General features: G+C 39.2%; 2 protein-coding genes across 2 annotated transcripts; both read right to left on the minus strand.

The window, feature by feature from the left end:
* On the minus strand, positions 1-1,374 carry LOC306753596 (gap junction gamma-1 protein-like; the record flags this gene model as incomplete). The annotated part of the gene is made up of 1 exon (XM_079237484.1): positions 1-1,374. The coding sequence occupies one exon, from the start codon at positions 1,372-1,374 to the stop codon at positions 1-3; it is 1,374 nt and encodes a 457-aa protein (XP_079093610.1).
* A 13,346-nt stretch (positions 1,375-14,720) lies between these two features.
* Positions 14,721-15,497, minus strand: LOC306752692 (putative phosphatase phospho1; the record flags this gene model as incomplete). The annotated part of the gene is made up of 1 exon (XM_079236486.1): positions 14,721-15,497. The coding sequence occupies one exon, from the start codon at positions 15,495-15,497 to the stop codon at positions 14,721-14,723; it is 777 nt and encodes a 258-aa protein (XP_079092612.1).
* Between the last annotated feature and the right edge of the window lie 6,423 nt (positions 15,498-21,920).

Genomic DNA, 21,920 nt, shown 5'->3' on the forward strand with positions numbered 1-21,920 from the left:
TCAGATCCACTCAGAACCCTTGATGACTCCATATTTGCTGCTATTGCTACTGCTGCTGCCTCTGTTCGCATCTGCCTTGCTGGAGTGTTTGGAGGCCTGCCGGTGTTTATGTTCACGGTGAGGCTTGCTCTGGTTGTTACTGTGGCTCTGTGACTGGCTGCTGGTCGGATTGTCAGCCTCCAGCTTGTTCTGAGGCTGACGGATGTCCATATGAACACACCTGGAGGCATCTCCCATCCCTCCTGTGGACAGGTTTTCATGGTTATTGGTGTACTGCTGACGCTCCTCTTGAGCAATGTTCACGTGGTTCTGCCGGCATGTCATCTTGGAATGAGTGATGTCAGTGATGGGTAGTGGCTTGACGTGGTGCCCTTTCGATACCAGAAGAGGCTTGATGGCGACGTTGTACCCAGGTGGAGCTGATGGTCCATTCCAAGAAAAAGGGTAGCTTCTGTAATCATCTCCGCTCAGGCCCGCCTCATTAAGAGCTACTTGTGCCCGTGTCAGCCCGTACTGCTCATCGTCGGGGAGCTGCACCCGGCGGGAGCGTACGATCTCACAGATGGTACCTATGCCCAGGTGAAGCATTTCCCATATATTGAGTGCCAGACAGAGCAGGGAGACCGTGTACATGATGAGAAGGAAGATGGTTTTCTCAGTGGGTCGTGACACAAAGCAGTCCACACTGTGAGGGCAGGGCAGGTCTGAGCACACGTAGGTGTGAGGCACAGCAAATCCATACAGGACATACTGTCCGAACAAGAAAGCCACCTCCAGCATGGTGCGGGTCAAGAGCTGAAGGACATAAATACGCATCAGTCCATCCTCTTTGATACGCTGGCGCCCGTCGTGGCGCACCTTGGCCTTTGTTAGTCCATCACCACTGTGTCCTTTCACTGGTTCACCACCATCACTATCTACCTCTGCCATTTCATAGATCATCGGGTCTTCTTCTTGGTCATCCTCGGCCTCTTCAATGCACCTGTGCTGCTTTCTGCCTGCAAGATAGGGCTTCCTGGGCTTCCTCTGCGAAAATCCCATCACTCCCCCGCTGTCTGTCTGCTCCTCTGCCCGAGCAATCTTGTTGACAGCATAGCCCAGGTACATGAGTGACGGTGTGGCCAACAGGATGATTTGGAAAACCCAGAAGCGGACGTGTGAGAGTGGAGCGAAGGCGTCATAGCAGACGTTCTCACAGCCTGGCTGGCCTGAGTTGCAGACAAACTTGCTCTGCTCATCGTAGTAGATGGACTCCCCTCCTACGGCCGTCAGCACGATGCGGAAAACTATCAGAACGGTGAGCCAAATCTTGCCCACGAATGTCGAATGGTTGTGGATTTCTTCCAGCAGGCGAGTCAGGAAACTCCAACTCATGGTAGCTGCAGGGAAACTACAGTGAGAGGCAACATACACCTCCTGTTACTTCCCTGTGGAGAAAAAAGAAAGGATGAAACCCACATTAATACAATTAAATAATTTAGACCTTCTTATAGTAAAATATGTTTGCCATTTACAGACAAGCAAAATATCTACCCAGAACTCAATATAATAAATCACTTTACGGGCACTCTTTCCTTCTTAAAAGTATCTGATATGTGGTGAGAAAAACAAAAATAAGTATTTATTATTCTCTCTCATTATTTATTGCTTCTCTCAATTCGTCTCTTTTCCCCCAACCACAAAATAAATAGACACGTTTTAAATCTGCAAATGATGACAGCACACACTCCTCCTCTGAGTATTTTGTCAGTGCCCTTTTGAGGACTTTGTCTTTCCTACAGTATACATGGTGAATTTCTCCACATTAACAACCCATTTATCCTTGATTCTTTTAATAGTTATGACCTAAAGCTTCTGTCTCAACATACCCTTGGCATTAGTACGCAAAAGGAAGAGTAATGACAACGATGGAATGTGTAACCATTATTGCTGGTGTTAACTTAACGTCCCCAATTGGCCTTCTAAATGAGATTGTTACTATGTCAGACCATCCAGACGTTCCATAGATTAAAAGCTAAAAATAAGAAAAAATAAGAAATTACTGAATTAAGATGATTATTCATGATTGTGGAGGAAGTACTCCACATAAGGAGTAGTGTTGATACCCAGGGTATGAAGGGCAATGCATTGCAGTACATCATTTCAAAAGTCATCATTTGTGGTTTGTTGAGTTGTTGCTTCAGTAAATGAAAACTGTCAGACCTTTCCTTATCAGGTTTCTATCAGCTGTGGAATATGAATAAACTTCAAACTTAACCAACAATTAACCCCTAAGGAATTTGAAATGAATTCAAAGAAAACAAAAATAGAAGTAAAGCTAGTCCCTGATTATCATCATGGAACTAGCACTTAAGTATAAGACATTATTATCAGACATTATAAGTATTGGTAGACTAATATATGTAATTATCCACTTCTCCTTTAATAGGAGATAAAACAATAAAAAGTTGTTTGTTTTAGTTTTAAATGTGTTTTTACTCTTGCATAGATTGTTTTTCACATACAAAGAACAGCATGATTTTCACAGATGGATGGAAACAACACAACAACAACATTGACTGCCATATAGTAGCTTTAAATAAGGGCTCAGCTTCATGCAAACACATGTCTTTATGCTGTAATTAGCTAGAAAAGGCTGGGGTAAATAATTGCTATAAAACAGTAGCAAAGTCGATGGCTTGCTAGCCGGCTACATAGGGATCAAGCAACACACGCACATAAAAAACAAAGAATGAAACAGTATGTATGATTGAAATTAGTGTAGAAAGTATACTTTCCTCTCTCGAATTCAAATGATAATTTCTCTCTCTACTGAACTACACCACCTGATACTGTAACCAAACCCTGAACAATCTCTGTTGAACCTGCAGACATCCATCTGTCCAAAACGCACGCAGCAGACTCCACGAGTCCCTCATGTAAGAGGAAATCTAAAAGGTTTAGACTTCTGTGCGGCAGACAATGTCTGCATGTGTGATGTTGAATTGATAACGCTCATAGTTGTTAGTTGCTGCCCTAATTTGCCCTACTTATTACAAATTGAGAATAAAGTGACTTTATATTTTATCAAGCAAAACTCAGCCAATCCCAGATTAAAATGCATTTATACCAGTGCATATTGAGGGCTGCCGCACTTATATCGATGCTATGCCACTTACAATTTCTCTCACTGACACATCATTTATAACAGGCATACTTGACACACTGTCGTGTTGAGTCAGTGTGACAGTCTATTTAAAAAAAAGAAACAAAAAAAATCATATGAAACCAAGTCCAGCTGCTGTTAACATGCTTCCTTATGTCTCACTCTGTAAAACAGTCCTGCCTGTCTCATTAAGAGTCACATGCCCTCTAAAACTGCACATCTGGCCATGTTGTGTAATGTACTATTTGGAGGGCCAGTAGCACAGCTATCACCACCCAAACACAAGTCTCGTGGATGGCAAGAAACTGGAAACAATCTTTGAAATTGCTAATTTTCCACTCAGCTCATCAACAAAGCCATTAATGGTTCTGCACAGGAATGCAGAGGAAAGCACATTTAAACACAGGCCATCAAATGTATTTAAGTTCGATGCTATGTAATACCTAACTTCAGGATAATGTGCAAAACAATATATATTTAGCTAACTGATCCTCTTGAAGGAAAGTACAAACTCAAAAGTTAGTAAAAAAAAAGGCATAGGCATTAACGTTTATCCGCTTACCCGGCCGGGGGAAGTAAACTCTGTGTTCGGGTAAGCCTCATGCAGTTGTCCGATCAGGCAAGTGAAGAAAAAAAAACATGATCTCTTTCCATTTTTCCGTGTTGAAACATTTCATTTGACTCTTTAAGGGTTTGTTTCTGAAGAAGAAGTAAAAAGCCACTACTCAGCGTAAGACTTGAGCGAGCAGACCTCGGAGCACAAATACGGCAGCAACAACAGAGCGAGGCAGCGGGAAAAAACACCGCCTGGAGCCAGAATGTTTTGACATCTGCCTCTGTGAATTTAGGGTTCGAGCTTCAAATGAAGTGTGTGTAACGATGATCAGCGAGGTAAACTTACTGTTTCTGTCAATGTAGTCTTGTGGCTTTGAGGAGAGCATATTAACCGTAGGTTTTGTACGTTAATAAATTATATTAAAAACAAAATTCTCCAAATCCCTGTTGATTGGATACATTTTTTTAATAGGCCTACATTTTCCATGTCGGACAAGTTAGTTTGGCGACCTGCTTCGGGACTTTATAGCTTAGTGTCAAGACCTGTGCCGAGTCTCAATAGCAACATAAGTTGCTAGTTGCGCCACATTGAATGTATGCATTATCCCCAGATGGTTCCCTGCCCCAGACCAAAAGCCTCCAGTTTCCTACAGCGCCATTAAAAGAACTATTTGAGGAGTGTTACTTTACAAAGCGGCCAGCCTTGTACATGCCTATCTAAGAGGGCTTCAAGCTGTGAACGTGAACGTTTGTGGTTTCCTTCAAAGAAGTTAAAGCAATGTTCTTCCCAAAATCTATCTCATGAGTATGAAACACTTAACTGCTATTAACTTGAAAGGCGACTGTAAAAAATGTGTAGTTTGCTGACAATACACTTCCTTTTTTAAAGCTGTTTTTGGGTGTACTTTTTTCTTGATTAGAGACATACTACAAAGTAGAAAACTGACGGGTACCCTTTAGATCTCTAGGCAATCAAGATGCCTTGAAACTGTATTTCACAGCATGGCCGAGTATAAGTTTGCTACAACTTCACCACTGAGCATTTAGTGCAGATGAAGAAAGGGGAAACAATGTAATCACTAATGTTCTGTCCCCAGGAAATGCTACAACGAAGGACTGCAAGGTTAATTACCCTCATCTCTCATCACTGTTCATCCAGACATGGAGCCCACGGGGTACTTTGTTGTCACTTTGTGAGCCATCTACTCAAAGACATCAAAACCACACACACAAGATGTATAGTATGTGTATGTACGACATAACTGGTCAGGCCATGAATGTAATAGTTTTTCAGTGAGACGCCGACTTTAATATTAGTGTATCTGTGAAAGCGTCTTTTCTATTATTCGGGGAGGTTTTCCTGATCCGATGTGAGGTCCCGGGACAGGGATGTCGAATGTGCACAGGTCAGATTGTACAGATTGTACAGCCCTCCGAGGCAAATTTGTAATTTTGGGCTACACAAAATAAAATGAATTGAATATCTTTGATTTGATTAACATGACTAGTAATATTCTAAGCAGAAAGACAATAACAGGTTTCTAAAGTTGATCTGGATCCAGTAACATATTTAACAGTTTTTCTATAGGTAAAAAAAGTCTATCTATCTTTGCATATTGAAGGGAATCTTATTACCTTTTCTTTGTTTTATTTGTCCTATCCTTCTTGTTTTTCCAGACAGAATTCAGAGATATTACAAACTCCATGCGACCTGCAAAGAGAAAAGAGATGAGAACACCATTAAAGACATGTCTTATCACATTCTTATTAGGCATAATTTCACTTTACAGCTAGCTCTAGTTTAAAAATCTTAAATGTATTTCATTGTAAAATACAAATGTAACATTTAATTCAAGTTGTCACAGTTTAAGCTTATATGATCTTCTGATCCTCACGAATCATTTCTTTCTTGTTCACTGATGAAAAGATACTGGAAAAATAAAGGTGACAGTGTATTTTCAAAACAAATACTACAAAAAGAAAAGCATGCCAAACCAGATGTTGTGCTATACTTGGTATCATGTTAGCTTCAGACAGCTGCTTGGACATACACATCAGTGGATACATCAATGGGAATTTCAACGATTGACAACTATTTTGACAAAAGATTCCAAGTTTATTTAGGTTAAAAAATGTGTCTCGTTTTGGAAAGATTTGCTGTTTTAAATGTTTCGCTTGGCTTCATATCTTTAGAAACAAGCTACTGTCATAAATTTGAGTTGGGTTCCTGGACATTTTTGTCTGACATGTTAAAGTCTAAATGACCATGGTAATAAAAATAACATATTTGCACAGTTTGGTTATTTATTTTCGTTTTAACCTTGACGAAATTATGTTGTATGTATAATGCTTATTAATGCCTATAAATAATTATCAAGCAAACTTGTCATGTTGCTGTCACTTAAAAAGCTTGTAAACATTAAGTTAATCAGCGGCTGCTAGGTAAGCTAGCAAACACGAGTAACAGTTAGCTAGCCAGTGGTTAGTTAGGTTACCTAGCTAACTAGCTAACTAGCTAGGTAACTTTAAATTTAACAAAGCGTTGGACAAAATTTAGCCGAATTGACCTGGGAAATAGAAAGACAAATCTCATGGGATTTCTAGCACTTCACCTTGTCTTTTCCCTATAATGAGTCATTCCTCAAACACACTTTCACCAGTAACGTTATTGCCCTACCTTGGCTGAAAACATGGCATCCTCACATTTTCACGCTCATTTGGCGCCGCTCCTCCGTCAGAAGTGCCACTTCACGAGGGGGTATTCAATCTTCATCGCCGGATGACAGCAAAGGGTGCGATTTAGACGTTCAGGCATAAAAAAAAAACCGTCCTGAAAGTTTTAAGTGAGTGAAGATTTGACTAATTTGAGTAAACGTTGACTTTTTTGTCCTGGAGACTGGTCTGGAGAGGGAGAGAGCTTGATTGTATCAGCAGAGGAAGACAAATGGGCTGGTGCAAGGCGAGGAGAGGGGGTGTGCCTGCGTGTGCGTGTGTGTGTGTGCGCGCGCGCGTGTGTGTGTGTGTGAGAGAGAGAGAGAGAGAGAGAGAGACATAGAGTCAGATAGAGTAAAATATCATAAGGCAATTTGCCTACTGACATTGTTATAAATGGCTATAAATATAAAATGTATATATGTCTGTAGATGATTTTGTTTAATAAATAAAAATGATGGGGACACATGGTCTTTTATAATATATATATTTTCTTAATTCACGCAAATACATGCAATTTATGACCCCAGTCAATGGCACACGTGCATTAGTTGCATCACTGGATCTATATGTACCGTGTTATGTCTGCTGTTGAATGAGAAAGAAGTCTCAATTGTGTGGGAAATACCAGTTGTCCGACTATCACTACCACAGTCACACAAAGTCACATCTTTTTCAAAGTTATTGTTCTTTGTCTTTGTCCACCTGTCATCGAGGACATGTGTAAGATTATCTTGATAACAAATGATAACTTGTTTGTTCACTCACAGTGCAGCAAAGCATGTAAAAAATGATAATCCTCAAATATTTGCATAGAGGTTCATTGCAAAGTTTATGGTGTCCTCCACTTCAGACAACACATACTGTATATTTACCACAATGTTTTCTTCAGACGGAGTCTGAGACTGAACAGACACCAACAGTTTGTTTCATCTTCTTCCATCAAGCTTTGGATACAAATAAGGAGCTTGTAAGCCTTCTGCTATCAATTCCTCAACAAGCTGCCTTTAAGGGGCACTCCATGAATTTTACACATAAAGGTCAGTTTACTCGTTGTGGAGAACGCTACTCAGCCTGTAAAAACAGCTGTACAATGTCATCTGTATAGTTATGGTGGGAGCTTTCTAAAGCCCCAGAAAATAACCCATGATGTGAACAGCTGGTGGGAGTGGGAAGTTTGAAAGATGAGACAGTTGAGGTTCGCAAAAAAATATGCTATATTGTGGGAATTACGTAGCAGGGTTTTTTGTAGAGTAGTCCTGTGTACAGTAAGCCATGTGAATCGTTCAGGACGATGACATCTTATATGATTCATCTATAGCTTGGCCTTGAAAAAGCCACCAGAAGTTTCCAAATGGAAAAAGTCAAGTCAAAGTCAGGATATCTCGGCCTCTGCTGCTTCAAGTCCTTTAACTATGTGATACTAAATTGCTGGCGGACGCTTTTAATAACATTGTGGACTACTTTGCCCTCCAAGATAAAGTATTTTATTATATCACAATGCAAGACATGTGTTCAGTTTTCCTCAGCTGCTACAGCATCAGCAGCAAACTCATGAAAACACACACGCTCCTCCAAATAGAGGAAGGGTTGTCTTGTGATATTCAAACTCCTCAAGGATATGCCCATACACTTCAAACACTGTTCATTCTGTGGCTGATGACCTACAAGCGAAGGAATCTTGATTTTATCTCCACCGTTCCATCTCAAGGACATGGACAAACGTCAGCTCAGGCATCCCACACTTCCCTCTCCTTTCCATCGTCATTTATTGCTAACTGACTGTGGGCCACCGCTCAAATCTATTAGTTTGACTTTTGGCTGGGATTGTATTCTTAAACTATCAGCAGAGGAATCAAACACAGTGGAGTGGAACGGCCCTAATCAGCCTGATAGCATTTTGGCATATACATCCACATCCTAATTCAGAGTGTCCTCTTTACAAGGCTCGAGTTCCTTAACGAAGTTATCTTTCACCTCCGAAGGCATAATTGAATGGAGAAAAATCAATGAGGGTATCAATAAAAGCAATCATCGGATAGCTCTGCCAATTTAAAGCATTTTAACAGTTGAGTGTCTTCAGTTATTTCTGAGGGGAAGGGCTGTATCAGCTGGTACGTTGATATCGACAGGGAGGTACAACAGGAGGTCATTGATCCTCAAATGCGATTTGTCATCATTCTCTACAGATGTAAATTGGGTTTTCCATCCAGTCACTTACTGCTGGAGGTCATTGGAAATTGGGTTGGACAGCAAGTTATCTTTTGCCTATTAAATCATAATAGACAAAGCATGTACTCTTTCCCGAACAATGTCAGCTCCGTATGACCTAAATTGAAGGATCAATCCTGTTAGAATCAATTGAACTGGGAGTTGCAAAAGTCCAGACTTAACTGAGAAGCTTTCCAAAGTGTGATGGATTAATCATAGTGGGAAAAAAAGAAGCAATACTTAAGAAAGAAAGTGTGGGCTACAAGTGTTTTGTACAGTCAGCTTTCTGCTGGGGACGTTATCATTAGAAGCCCTGGACTGACAACAGAAAATATGTTGGTCGACAACAACAATGACATGGAATCGCCCGAGGGACGGCGTGACAGAATGGATCAGAGAGAAGGAATCAGATGTGGGGAGAGAACAATGTGAGATTGGATGCAAAGATGACTCGTGGAATGTCTTCATCTGATCTGACAGAAGTCAAACCAAGAAGGAAGATGGGCGTATTGGAGAAGAGATCAAAAATAGTTGTTAAACGCAGAGACAAGGTTATGGAAGGCAAGATGGACCCAGAATAAACTGAATTCCATACTAGTAAGAAAGCTGAATCAACACATTACTGGGCTGACTCCAGCAGCAGGTCAAATTCACATGGTGACATGGGGCGCGCACAAACGCCTCCTGTCATCTCCGTGCCCACAGCCTCCAGCCTTTGCTGTCGTACTCTCTGAGAGTTGTTTCATGAATTCACATCAGCGCTGCTGTTTACGCTGAAGGAAGCCTCATTCGGTTGTTGTCAAATGGTTTTCTCATTAATCCAGTGCAAGACAACTCTATGTCAGCCTGAACGTCCTTGGTGTATTGTATGAAAGTCTGTTACTGCACAGGACATCAGCAGTTTTGATGGGAACATGTTGACTTGGCGCCATCTTCTGGTCAAGAGGTGTATACAGAAGTTATGCTCCTAACCTTTTGGGTCTGCAACCCCTTGTCACAGGTTTATGACCTCAGAGTGGGCATGAGTTAGAGGCAGTTCACTTCCAAGAATAGAGGCTTGAGGAGCTGAAAATATAATAAATTATTTTAATTTGCTTGATTTTTTTTAATTGCAGTGATACATTGTTTCAATTAGAATCTTCCCAGGCACTGCACTTTGTAACTTTGTCTTGAAACACGTTAAGAAAAATCAACACTATGTTAATGTTTCAGATTTAGCCATAAGGCTAATTATCATCTGCAGTCCCAGCTTGATGTAATACACTAAACAAAACAAGCAACAGTTTGGAAAACAAAGAAAACTGTTGTCTGCATATCCCTCAACTTTCTCTTGTTTTGATGAAAATTGTTGGTAAAAGGCCTAAAATAATTAGGGACTTCTCACACTCATACTATTCTACGCTTGTCATTTCGGTTCAAAGAATGATGACGATGGACAGTTTAAAAGAAATAAAGTAAAATCAATGCAACCATGCATTATTTTTGTTCTTTTTGTCAAAACATGGTGTCTACATTACCAACAATGCAACTCAATAGCCAGCAGTTCTGTTGGAGATTCATGTGTGAGATTCAACCACAGCCAACGTTGACTCAATGCCTCATCCACTGCAGGTCACTACCCCAGCCGTGCTGGTGGCACAGCTCAGTGTTTCTGTCCATCTTTCCTCTCCTCCGTCCACACTGCTGACTCTTTCCACTGACCCGCCAACTCCTCTTTTCTGTCTGCACTCTCATCATCTGTCCTCTATCCTTCCCTTATGTCTTCTCTTTGTCCTTTGGCTGTCTGAAGTCCTGCAAGTTGAGAAAGTGGTTTGGATGACTCCTCTTACTCCAGGTCTCTTCTGTCCTCCATTTCTAATGCCTCTGCACCTGCTAAACCAGTGGTTCTCAAACTGTGGGGCGCGACCCTCTAGTGGGGCGTGGACGTATTACACGCCCCCAAAAAATCCTTAAAAAATAAAATTAAATCCTTTATTAATCCCACAGTGGGGAAATTATTCTCTGCTTTTTACCCATCCTTAGTAATTAAGGCGCAATGTGCTGCTGTAAAGCACTGGGGGTTTACAGCAGCAACAACAACAGAGATCGGGGAAAATATATTCAGTGCAAAACAGGTTATTTGCAGCCTCAAACAATAAGTAATTTGCCAAATATTGTTTTTTTTGCACAGATAGAACTTTATTTGCATTCTTCTAACAAAGTGAGTGTACATGTTATTAGTTTTTGTCTGATGGAGAAATCAGGTTTACTTGAAAGGGATTTCAATTTTCTTTATTCTATGATTTGAAAAAGCATATATGGAGTGGTCACATTTTGCTACAATTTTGTTGAGGTGGTGGGGCCCGAACATTTTTCTTCCTCCAAAGTGGGGTGTGACAGAAAAAGTTTGAGAACCACTGTGCTAAACCAACATGTCGCCTATACTTTGAGAGGACGGGTTGCGTCATGAGCATATACTTCTCCTTGTCCCTTCTCCCAAAATCTCTCCCGAATGCCCTTCTAATGTCTTCGACACTGCCTTGACATTGTCCCTCCCAAAACATAAACTTAAAACCATCAAATGTTTTTTTTTATTCACAGGCCAACTTGTTCTATCTACTAAGACTCTCTTGGGCTTTTCCACAATATATTTTCAATATTGAGTTTTAAAGTTAATTATTTGCCTTTGAAACCGTTGCTGACAAAACAAAAATAAGTTAAGGTCTAAAAGCTGAATTGGATCTTTTGATGATATCACATAACTTGCTTGATTTAACTAAAGTAAGCAATTAATTGTATTTCAGTCCAAAAAACAGCTTATAATGACATAAAACAGAGAAAAGCAGAACAAATAACAATTCAAAAGCAACTAGAGATTTGTTGGGGCATATTTGCTTTTTAAATGACTTCATTGATTAATTGATGATCGAAAGAGTTGCAGATTTGTATTTTCCTGTCAATCAACTAATCTACTCATATATAAAGTACACTATATTTATATATATTCCATATTTCTTTCAATATATGTATATAACAATACATTTTATACAAAAGATATTCTTATTTTATGAAAAAGAAAGTATTCTCGTCCTTCAAGGACTTTAAAATGGGAACATTTAACATTTCTGTGAAAACAAACTTGTGTGATAGGAAGCTCCAGAACAGTCACTAAAGGGACCTTAAGGGGAGAGTTGTTGTTGTCCATGTAATTATTTAATGGTGCTAATGAGTTTTGATGAGCCTGATTGATCGTCAAGAAGAAACTATAGCTTATAGTCGTGGCTGTGAAACACACAACAGAAACAAATGAATCAGATAATGGCTTTATATTCCTGTTACAATGATGCTTTACACACATAACTGGAATTTTGATTACAAACACTCACACCCAGGATACAGGAAAAAAATGAAAAGTAGCATATTACGGTAGTCAAGCAGTCCCAACAACGCATCATTTTATTTGGTTGTTGTGAAGCCATAATACAATTTGAAAGTAAAAAAAAACAAAAAACTGATCTGGTGTTGATTTACATCCCTGAAAACGTCAAACGTTTTTCCTTCCTGTTTTACATCATATCAAGAATACAGCATTTAATTATTGCACAAACCTCCATGGAAGTTTTACAGGTACATAGACAGTTATAGTAAATGAAATTACCGCCTGTCACATTTTTTTTTAAATAATCATAGTATTAGAAGGAGTACAACTCACGTGACTTTAGTCTCCTAATCACAATTAATGGACTAACATTTGATCTCAAAGAGTTTCAGGATCACGCTTCACTGCATTGATTATTTCTCATAAACATCGATATTTTTTTAATCATAAATTAACATATTGCTCCTTGAGCAGCAAATAAACATATTTCATAAACATATATCATTGTGTTTGCTTGTTAATACTTTTGTTTCTACTCCCTGAGAAACTAAAACACTGAAAAGGAAATTTCCAGCACTCATACAGCATAATGTTGTTTTTTAAGGCTAGACGTTTTTCATCAATTCACAAGTTCATTACTTGTCTTTTTGACGGCTTTTCATCAGCACACAAAACTTTCTATTGTTTTCTGCAATGGCTTGAAAAGCTATTCAGTATATGGATAAAAAAATGTATGCAAATATACACTAAATTATTCATACTACCTCTGGCCTAAAGTCACTAGACAGGACCAACATAAGTTAAACAGGCTGCAACAATCAGCTAATGCACAGTATACATGCCAAATAAGAATCATAATTAAAACAACTGGATGGGAAAACAAACAAGAAAATGTCACAATTTCCTGAATTAAAACAAATATAATTAAAATATGAATATCCCTGTAAACCTTCTCAATGTATACAAGTTCTCCTTATTTTTTAAATGTATTTTCAAGTCCATGTCATAGATTTAGTGAGGCAGTATGAGGTTAGTGTTGAGTTTAGTAGGCAAGTATACTAGAGGATAATCGTCACTCACAACAAACTTGTTTACTGGGAATACATTCAACCATAAAGAGAGCTTTTTTTAGAGGCTCAATCTAAACAGACTTTTAATCAACACTGTGAGTTTTAAAAGGGTAAAAGTACAGTGAGTGCGAGCTAATAATATTGACGCAACTACAATTCAAAATCTTCAATTGGTACTTTGCGTTAGACTTTTTTTCATCGTTTCAGAGTCAAACGGTATAATGTTGTACCATGGTGCAAGCGTATGGCTACAGCATTCCCTTTGGATCTCATGCTGGTGTAGATTACTGTTGGATAATCAAGCCCTAGATTAGGTATCAGTAATGAGTAGTGGAGAGCCCAGGTAGAGTGCACGAGTTTCTGACACCTTATCCCTGCTCCATGCCGTCCTTGTCCCTGTCTGACACGACACGTGTGGTCTTTTGTCCCATGCGGTGCTACGACACCTGAACCTGCTTTATGTGTCAGTCGTCGAGGTCCTTGAATGCAGTGTTAAGTGTTTAAAAAATAAGCCTGTCAACACAAGAGAGCCCTAAGAGTGGAGCAGATTCAAGCTGTTGCTCTCGCTCACTAAAATCTCCAGACAGTACCTGTGACACAAACTTTCACAGCTAGGATTGCCCAAAAATGTCACATCCAGTCAAATCTAAATTAAATTACATTCATATTGAATAAGATGGTGTGTTAAATGAGCTGATTGCAATTGATTTAGCTCACTCCAGAGCACACGAGACAAAACTTTGGTTAAGATCTACTCTGATCTTTGATCAGACTAAAAAAATATAACTTAGACCATATTTTGCTTATCTCCATTATTGATCATGATTATCTTGATAATCTACTTTATTTGCATTCAAATAAAAATCAAGTTCTACTGCATACTAAAACCTATTACTTAGCATTATATTAGGTGTTTAGACTAGGATTAAAAGGTATAGTTTTTACATTTTTGAAATTACATGCATTCACATCTTGCAGCAAGTTAGATGAGAAGACCTATAACACTCTCTCGTGTCTACCGAAAAATATGCTGCTGGGTATCTTAGCTTAGCATTAAGACTAGAAACATGGAGAAACGGCTAGCTGTTTCCTCCTATTTTAAGTCTTTACGCTCAGCTAAACTAACCAGCTGCTGACATCAGCCACATATTTATTGTGCAGACATCACTATATCTTTACAAGAAAGCAAATTCAAAAACCCATTTCTCCAAAAACTATTCATTTAAAATCAGGTGATTCGAATAAATGCACACTATATTGCACCAAGTGTTGCTGAGGTAAAATCATGCTTATCCTTCAGCTCACCGGGACTGGGGTTGGTGCACCTTTGCTATATTTGCCCCCTCATTCCCTCTCTCTTCCACACAAACACACGCACACACATTTACTTAGATCACTTTTGGGGACATTACATTGACTTTTGTCCTGAAATCTTATCCAAAAACAAACCACTACTTACCCACCCAAACCTCACACCTAACCCTAACCATACACAACGACTTAAAACTCAGCCCAAATGGGAATACGGCTTTTGTTCCCGATTAGACAAACCGTCCCCAATTAACTGTCCTTTAATAGAAGTATGTCCCCAAAAGTAGCCTAAGTTAGGAACACAGACAAACACACACACACACACACGCACACGCACACGCACACGCACACGCACATCTCATCTCTCCTCCATTATCTTCTTCAGGCTGTCCACTATGTCCTCGCCGCTGACCCAAGGGACGATGTTGGCCTTGCACTTGGCTGGCTGGGACATCTCCAGCAGCAGCCTGTGCATGGGGAAGTCCCTCCTGGGGAAGGCTGCGTCCCGGGGCCCCAGAGCCAGAGAGGGACAGATATCATTGGCCCCATCTCCAATATAGAATACCCTCTGAAAGGGAGCACCACCACGCTCCTTTTGTCGGCCCGCCAAATACTCCCGAAGGATCACCTGCTTGCACATGTTTTCAGGACAACAGGAGCACGAGTGGGAGTGAAAGGGGAGCAGAACAAGGCGGCCGGTTGCGTCAAAACTGGCTGGGTTTGTGAAAATCTTGGTGAAAAGGTGGCGCACCCCAGCGCGCTCCAGCCAGGTCTCGATGAAGTACATGTTGGCGTCGGAGACCACCGCCAGCTCAAAGTCCTGCTGATAGCCCTGCAGATACTGGAAGAGGTTTAGGAGGCCAGGTGTGGGTGGGATCTTCTCCAACGCTGAATGGATGGAGTCCTCAGACACGCCCTGCTCCGCCATATAAACCAAGACCTTCTGCATGTGCTCGTTGTAGTGCCCCTCCCTGTAGCTGTTCCTCAGCCAGTCAGGAAGCTGCTGGCCTGGCAGAGCGCGCACCACAGCATCATCACTGTTCTCATTGATGATGGTCTCATCAAAGTCAAACAACACTAGAAAGCGCCGTTGCTGCTGTGGCACCGCATAGGTTTGGTTAGATGGAGCTGTCATCTTCGGTGTGTGAAGGGAATGGTGAGTGGTCCCTCTATAAGAAAAGGAGAAGCCACAGACAACAGATTTATTGCACCCTTCTCTAAAAATAAAATGTTACTGGCAGGATGCTATTTAGTGTGACATCATGAACATCCTGTTTACTCTGCTCCATTCCTTTCCACTTGGAAACATTAGTTTCCTCGACAGCTTATAGCCTAATTAGGATCATTTATATATTTTTGATGTTTCTTCAGCCCACTGTGGTTCAGCAATGCAGTTCAATTTAACCTGGACATAATGAAACAATCTCTAGGTAACCCATGTTCATTTTCTGGAAAAATCTGACTTTGTTAGGAACCCTGCAGTATCTCATATGCAACGCATAGTCATACACTTCCTCCACTCAGACGTACCTTCAATCCTTCTGGATTGAGGGAATACAACTTGATTTTCACATTCCAGGTCTTGAATCAGGGCCACTTCCATATTTACATAGGCAAGGCCGATGTGTTTGCAGCACAAGGCTTTCGCTGTTGTAGGCATGTTGTAACTTGAGTGGAGAGAGAGCTGTAACATCACAGCATACCATTGCCATAAATGGAACAGATACGAGTTGTGATGCCAAACCATCCTTGTGAGGCGTGAAATAGTAAAGCTACTCAAGTAATGTGGAATTACTACTTTTGATGTATTTACATGCTTTTTTATACTTCTAATACAGAACATTTGAGGGTATATGGATCCCTTTCACGCTTTAAAGGCTATAGGATTATACTGCCCAGTCAAAACACATAAACTATATATTTAGTCATATTCTGGGTCAAAATGTTTGACATTTGTTTATAACATTACTATGGGTGAGCAAATTTGCACTAGAACTAAAAAAGAAGAGGTAAGTTTATTATTATTTTTCAGACTATTTTTTCTTTCTTTTCTTTCCTCGTCTTTTCTTTCTTCTTACCGGTCACTCCCCTGCACACTTCATATTTAAACACTCACGCCCCTTAACATACACTTTTTAACTTAAACACATGTCACTTTAACATACACTTACATTAACGTTATCTGTTTGTCTGAGCACTTTATCTTATACTTGATTTAATATCGTTGCACTGTTGTTGTCGTTGATTGTTGATTGTTGTTTGTCTCGTCTAACGTCTCGTGTCTAATGTATGCACCTTCCGTCCAGAAAAATTCCTTGTTTGTGTAAACATTCCTGGCAAATAAACGGTTTCTGATTCTGATTCTAAAAAACTAAATGCAGTAACTGCACTCTGGCGAGCCAAGATAGCCGGTAAGATAGGCTTAGCTAAAGAAATGTACTCATTTTCACTGTTTCCTACGATTGGAAAATCAATTTTGTTGGTCCAACATTGAGTTCTTTATGCCAGCTTGATAAGGCAGTCACTAAATCACAAGGAACGCCAGATAAGCAGAGTGACTTTAACCTCTGACTCAAGGAATTCTCCATAATTTGACATGGTTACGCAACCTATAAATCACATGTTCAAACGTATTTCATTTGAAATGTTTTCATGAAACTATCTCATTTAGTCAAGTGGACAATAAAGCTGAGAAGATTTTATAATAAGTTTATGAACATTGTTAAAAATGGCATAACATTTAAGTTTGAGCTCAATCTGACAAAGAGCCTTCAAAATTCAAACCCTTTTTTGTCGACTTAAGACAGTTTGAACATTTTGAATTTACATACAAAATGCATGATCATACGTTGAAATAAGATGTATTGTTTTAAATTATACTACCTAACTTTATATAAAGTAGCCTGGTTAAAATGAACTCCTCAACCAGCAACCACATTTACATGTTATTTACACAGTAATCATCAGTATTGACACACCAGTAATCAGCCCTAGTATTTGCCTAATGGCATTAGAATATTCTGCATATAGTGAGTATTCTGCTCAAAGATGCTTAAGTATATTACTTAAGATAAGTAAAAGGGTCTGAGTACACGGGAAACAAGTAGTACAGGACTCAAACCCTTAGATAGACCTTTAGTTTGCTGCAAAATTAGTAATACAATTCAATGAAATAATAATTGACAAGGAACATGCCACTGACAAGTTGAAGATGATGATATAAGAAGGTCATGTAGCAGAATAGCTGTGTCTAGTTTTCACATGCATGTTGCACAACCTGCACATGCCAGTTATCTAAATCCACACACCATTATTTCACAACCTTACCCTCAGAATAAAATCATGGCAACAGCAGTGATTACCCCTTGGGTTAGCTTTTATATTATATTTAAAATGTAAATTACTCCAAGTGATATGCATTTAATATGATGTTGAGGAGTGCAGGGAAGCTTTGGCTGACGGGATTTGATGAAGTGCATGCATACCGTTTCTCTGACAATGTCAGATCATTGACAATGTTTTAATAACAGACCAGCTGGTGTGACGCTCTAAATGTCCTGTAACCTGCAGTTTGGCTGCACCGACGCATGTGCCAAGTGGGCACACAGCAGCTGCATTATTTATAGAGCATATTTACACACTAAGCTATCTAATTTTAACCCCGGAGCAGCTATTCCTGGCCGAGAGGTTACCACTCAAAGTCATGAGCGAGCTCTGTCAGGAGTCGTTAGGCTGACCGGCTGTATGTCCGAGCGGCAAAGATTAAAAGGCACATTTCAAACAGAGAGGGGGAAAAGCAGAACAGAAGAAGAAATGTGCTGATTAGGAAAGAAAATCAGGCCTACCGGCGATGGGCATGTGAGTAAATATGGTAGGCTAGACGCCCGGCTCCGGCGACCGCATCCCAGTGACGCGGCAAGACTGCCACAGCAGTGCAGAGGGTTTTCCCATATAAAGCCAGTGTCAAAGGAGCAAGCGTAAACACAGTACTTCCGGCGTAACCTTTCAAAATAAAAGACCAAGAGCGTAACGCAGTCAATTGACGTTTTAGTGATAGATAGATAGATAGATAGATAGATAGATAGAAGATACTTGGCAGGCTACTTCTACTCCATTACATTTTGGGAGAAAATATGTAACGTTTTACTCCATTACATTTATTTCACAACATCATATAAATACAAAATATAAATCAACTAATGCATTATGATGTACAGGTAGAGATTAAGCCCCAATACATAAAGGAGTTGAAATCAGATCCACATTTACCAGCTATAACACTGAAGTGATTTAAGCTAATGCATCAGTAATTATCATCAAATGATGTATTATACATCATTATGAAAAGGGACATTCTGTTATACTGCACTACTGAAGCCACTACTTCACACTGGGGTATTGCTACTTTCACTAATATAATAGGTCCCAGTACTTCCACCATTGGCCACTTTTTGGTGTATCTATACAAGCTGATGCAATACAATTCAACGGCTCATGTCATCAAAACACACATTTGGAAACACATTGGCTGAATTACATTCACAAACGATCATTTTGACTCAAGGATGAACGGATTTGATTATGGTGGTCAAAGTTAACTGTAACCTAACAAAACTATAACTCAAGAATGCTAATTATGACAATTTCACACAAATTGTCTAATTGGATAAGATGCTGACATTTTGGACGGACATGGATGTAATCGCAAGGCAGTAATGTCTTTATGTTGTTTCTCACTTGGCCCTGTAACAGCATTATTCAGTACCGATGATGTAATTATGCCATAATGTACAGTGATGTAATTTGTATCCAAGGTGCAACTCGGGCTGATACAGTAGCAACAATATTAAAAGCTTACTAACTAATGTTATTGACAATCAAACAGCCATTGTTACACTGTGGTAGAAACACGTGTTGTATTTCTGAGAAATACAAGTTATCACATTGCCCTTTGCTGGAAATGTCCATTTAAAAATAAATGGAGGCCTTTCTGCTGCAGTCAGCAGCAGCTACAGTATGTATATAAGACTAATATTCACTGCAAACAGCGGAGGGTTAAACAAAGGACATCTCCTTAACTGTGTACAGTATCTGCTGTACAAACTCTTAGTGAGGTAAGAACAAGATAGATGTTCAGAGTTACATTCATCTGCTGATAGTGTAAGTGTAATGTTATCACTATATCAGAACATCTCAGCCGTTGTACCCTTGAGGAACATACTGTAGTTCATGTGTTGCGCTCAGTACTTATCCATCAAGACTTATTGACAATACTGAGTGATCATTTTGTTGTGAATATTTATGAGACGAGTGCTGTTCAGTGACAGTTAACAGTGTGTTTGAAGTCATAATAATAATGTGTTCATACAGCACGTGTTTATATTGCAATATTTATTGATTGATGTGACTCATTGTATGATTCCAGGGCTAAGCCCCAGATCTCCACTGACCCTTGCACCTCCCACGTTGAGTTTACACCCAGACTCATTCACTTTACACGTCTACCTTTAGTAGTTTTAACATTTAATGGCACGTGTACTTTTGACCTTTGCACATGTTTCACACAAAAATATATATCTAAGGGAATTATTTCTGCCTTATAACTTCTAAAAGCAGTACCTGTATAGCTAAGCTAAGTCTCCCTGTATTGTACTATTATATCTCAGTCTGTTATAATGCAGACATCAAATAAGCACACTTGCATCATTTGGGCTATTTCCAAATTAAAGAAAACTGACTTGAATATATGTAGTTATTTTCTACTATATCAGCGTGATTCAATATAGGTTCTTCAAAACGTAACTGTTGTCAGATAAACAAGTTATTAAGGCCACACTTGCAAAAGCGCAGGTTTATTGATAACCAATCCGATGAAGTTTGAGATACAATGACCAACATATTCTAATCGTTACACTTTACAGTGGCATAAAACATTCACAGCCCAGTTTATTTTTCTCCTAGGTTTTGTCATGTTGTTTTTACCTCATTTATTTTGCAAGGTGGCCCTTTAAATTGTATTTACAATCAGAAGAGGGCCTTAAGTTACAAAATATTGAGAACCACACATCATCCATGATTATGGGACAGTCAAAGGAACTTCCTCACAAGTTTTGGTTTATTGGACAGAACAGGAAGCGGAATCAGAGACGCGAGAACTGAAGGAAAGCTGCTCGTACAAAAAATTATCAGATGGGGACCTCTGCTGGTCAACATGTATGTCTTTAGACTTAGAATAATAGTCAACCAAAAACATTGGTTCCAGGTTTGGGCAACTGATCTTTGTGGGACAATTGATAAAAACACAACAAAATGTTAAATTTAAATGGCATGTAAACTACATTGTGAACACACCTGTAGTTTTATTTATTGGCTTTATTTAAGTTGATTATACAGAATCATGAGGGTCAACTTAATGCCCCCTTAATCAATATGGAATCAATTGAGTAATTTACAAGCTTAGAGAAACATGATGTGATAACACTTTAATAATAGACAGGTTAGTGCCATTTAACACAGAAGGCATGGGTGCATAAAGTGTATAAAAATGAAAAAAAAGGCAGCGTTTTTTTTAAATCACCATCATGAATACAGTAACACATCAAATTTTTAACTTGAGACAAACAGGTTAATAGACGCAGCGCACAGAGAGATCATAATCATATCTATTATTTTTGCATGTTTGAGGAAAAAAGCATGACAGAATCTTTGAATGGGCTATTATATATTTTACAGCTATAATGTTTTAGAATTTTATTACAAAACAAATGTAATGTCTTCTTAGAAAGTAGAGACGGCTCAATTGTAATTATAATTATTATAGACAAGCTACATTTTGTTCAGGCAACACTAATTATTTGATTTACTTATTTAGAAGGCACGATTTCACCACCATGTGTCCCTCACCGCATGGTTGAATACTGTATCCATTTATATAGATTGTTGTCAAATTATGATGGGAAATATGACTTTCATATTTTAGATAACCACTTTTGAATGTTACATTTAACACACAAACCCAATGTACGTTTTGAAGTTATATTTCCTTGCTGTAATATTAAATGTGTCAAATGATAGATGATCGAGCAGTTTTAAAAAAAAAAAAACGTTTTAGCTTCACCAATCACCCTTTAACATCTGGAGAACTATCTGCTCAGATTGACTTCAGTTCCCTCTAAAAATCCACAGCAGATCTTACTTCATACTAGGAGAAGGGAACCGAGCCAAACTTCATAAAAAGGTAAATAATATAAAGCATATTCTGTGAAACGTTCTTACTCTCTTCTAAGAACTTTTTTTTTCAAAACAAGATCTGCTGGAGAGGGAGAGAGAGTTCTGACAGAAAGCAGGACTGGGAAGAAGGGGAGAGGAATGTGAGGAGCTGCTCTGGTGTGGAGGGAAAACTCTTGTCTCGAGAGCTTCTGTAGCAACTTTCTGCATCACTGCACTGAATAACACAGTTGGACAGAATATACTGAGCCCACTATTTAAGATCATCATCCAATTCATAAGATACAGTCATGCAAGCATAACATAAACATACAAATTATTTCTGTGAAGA

This window comes from Taurulus bubalis (assembly GCF_910589615.1).
Source record: "Taurulus bubalis genome assembly, chromosome: 2".
NCBI classification, from domain to species: domain Eukaryota; kingdom Metazoa; phylum Chordata; class Actinopteri; order Perciformes; family Cottidae; genus Taurulus; species Taurulus bubalis.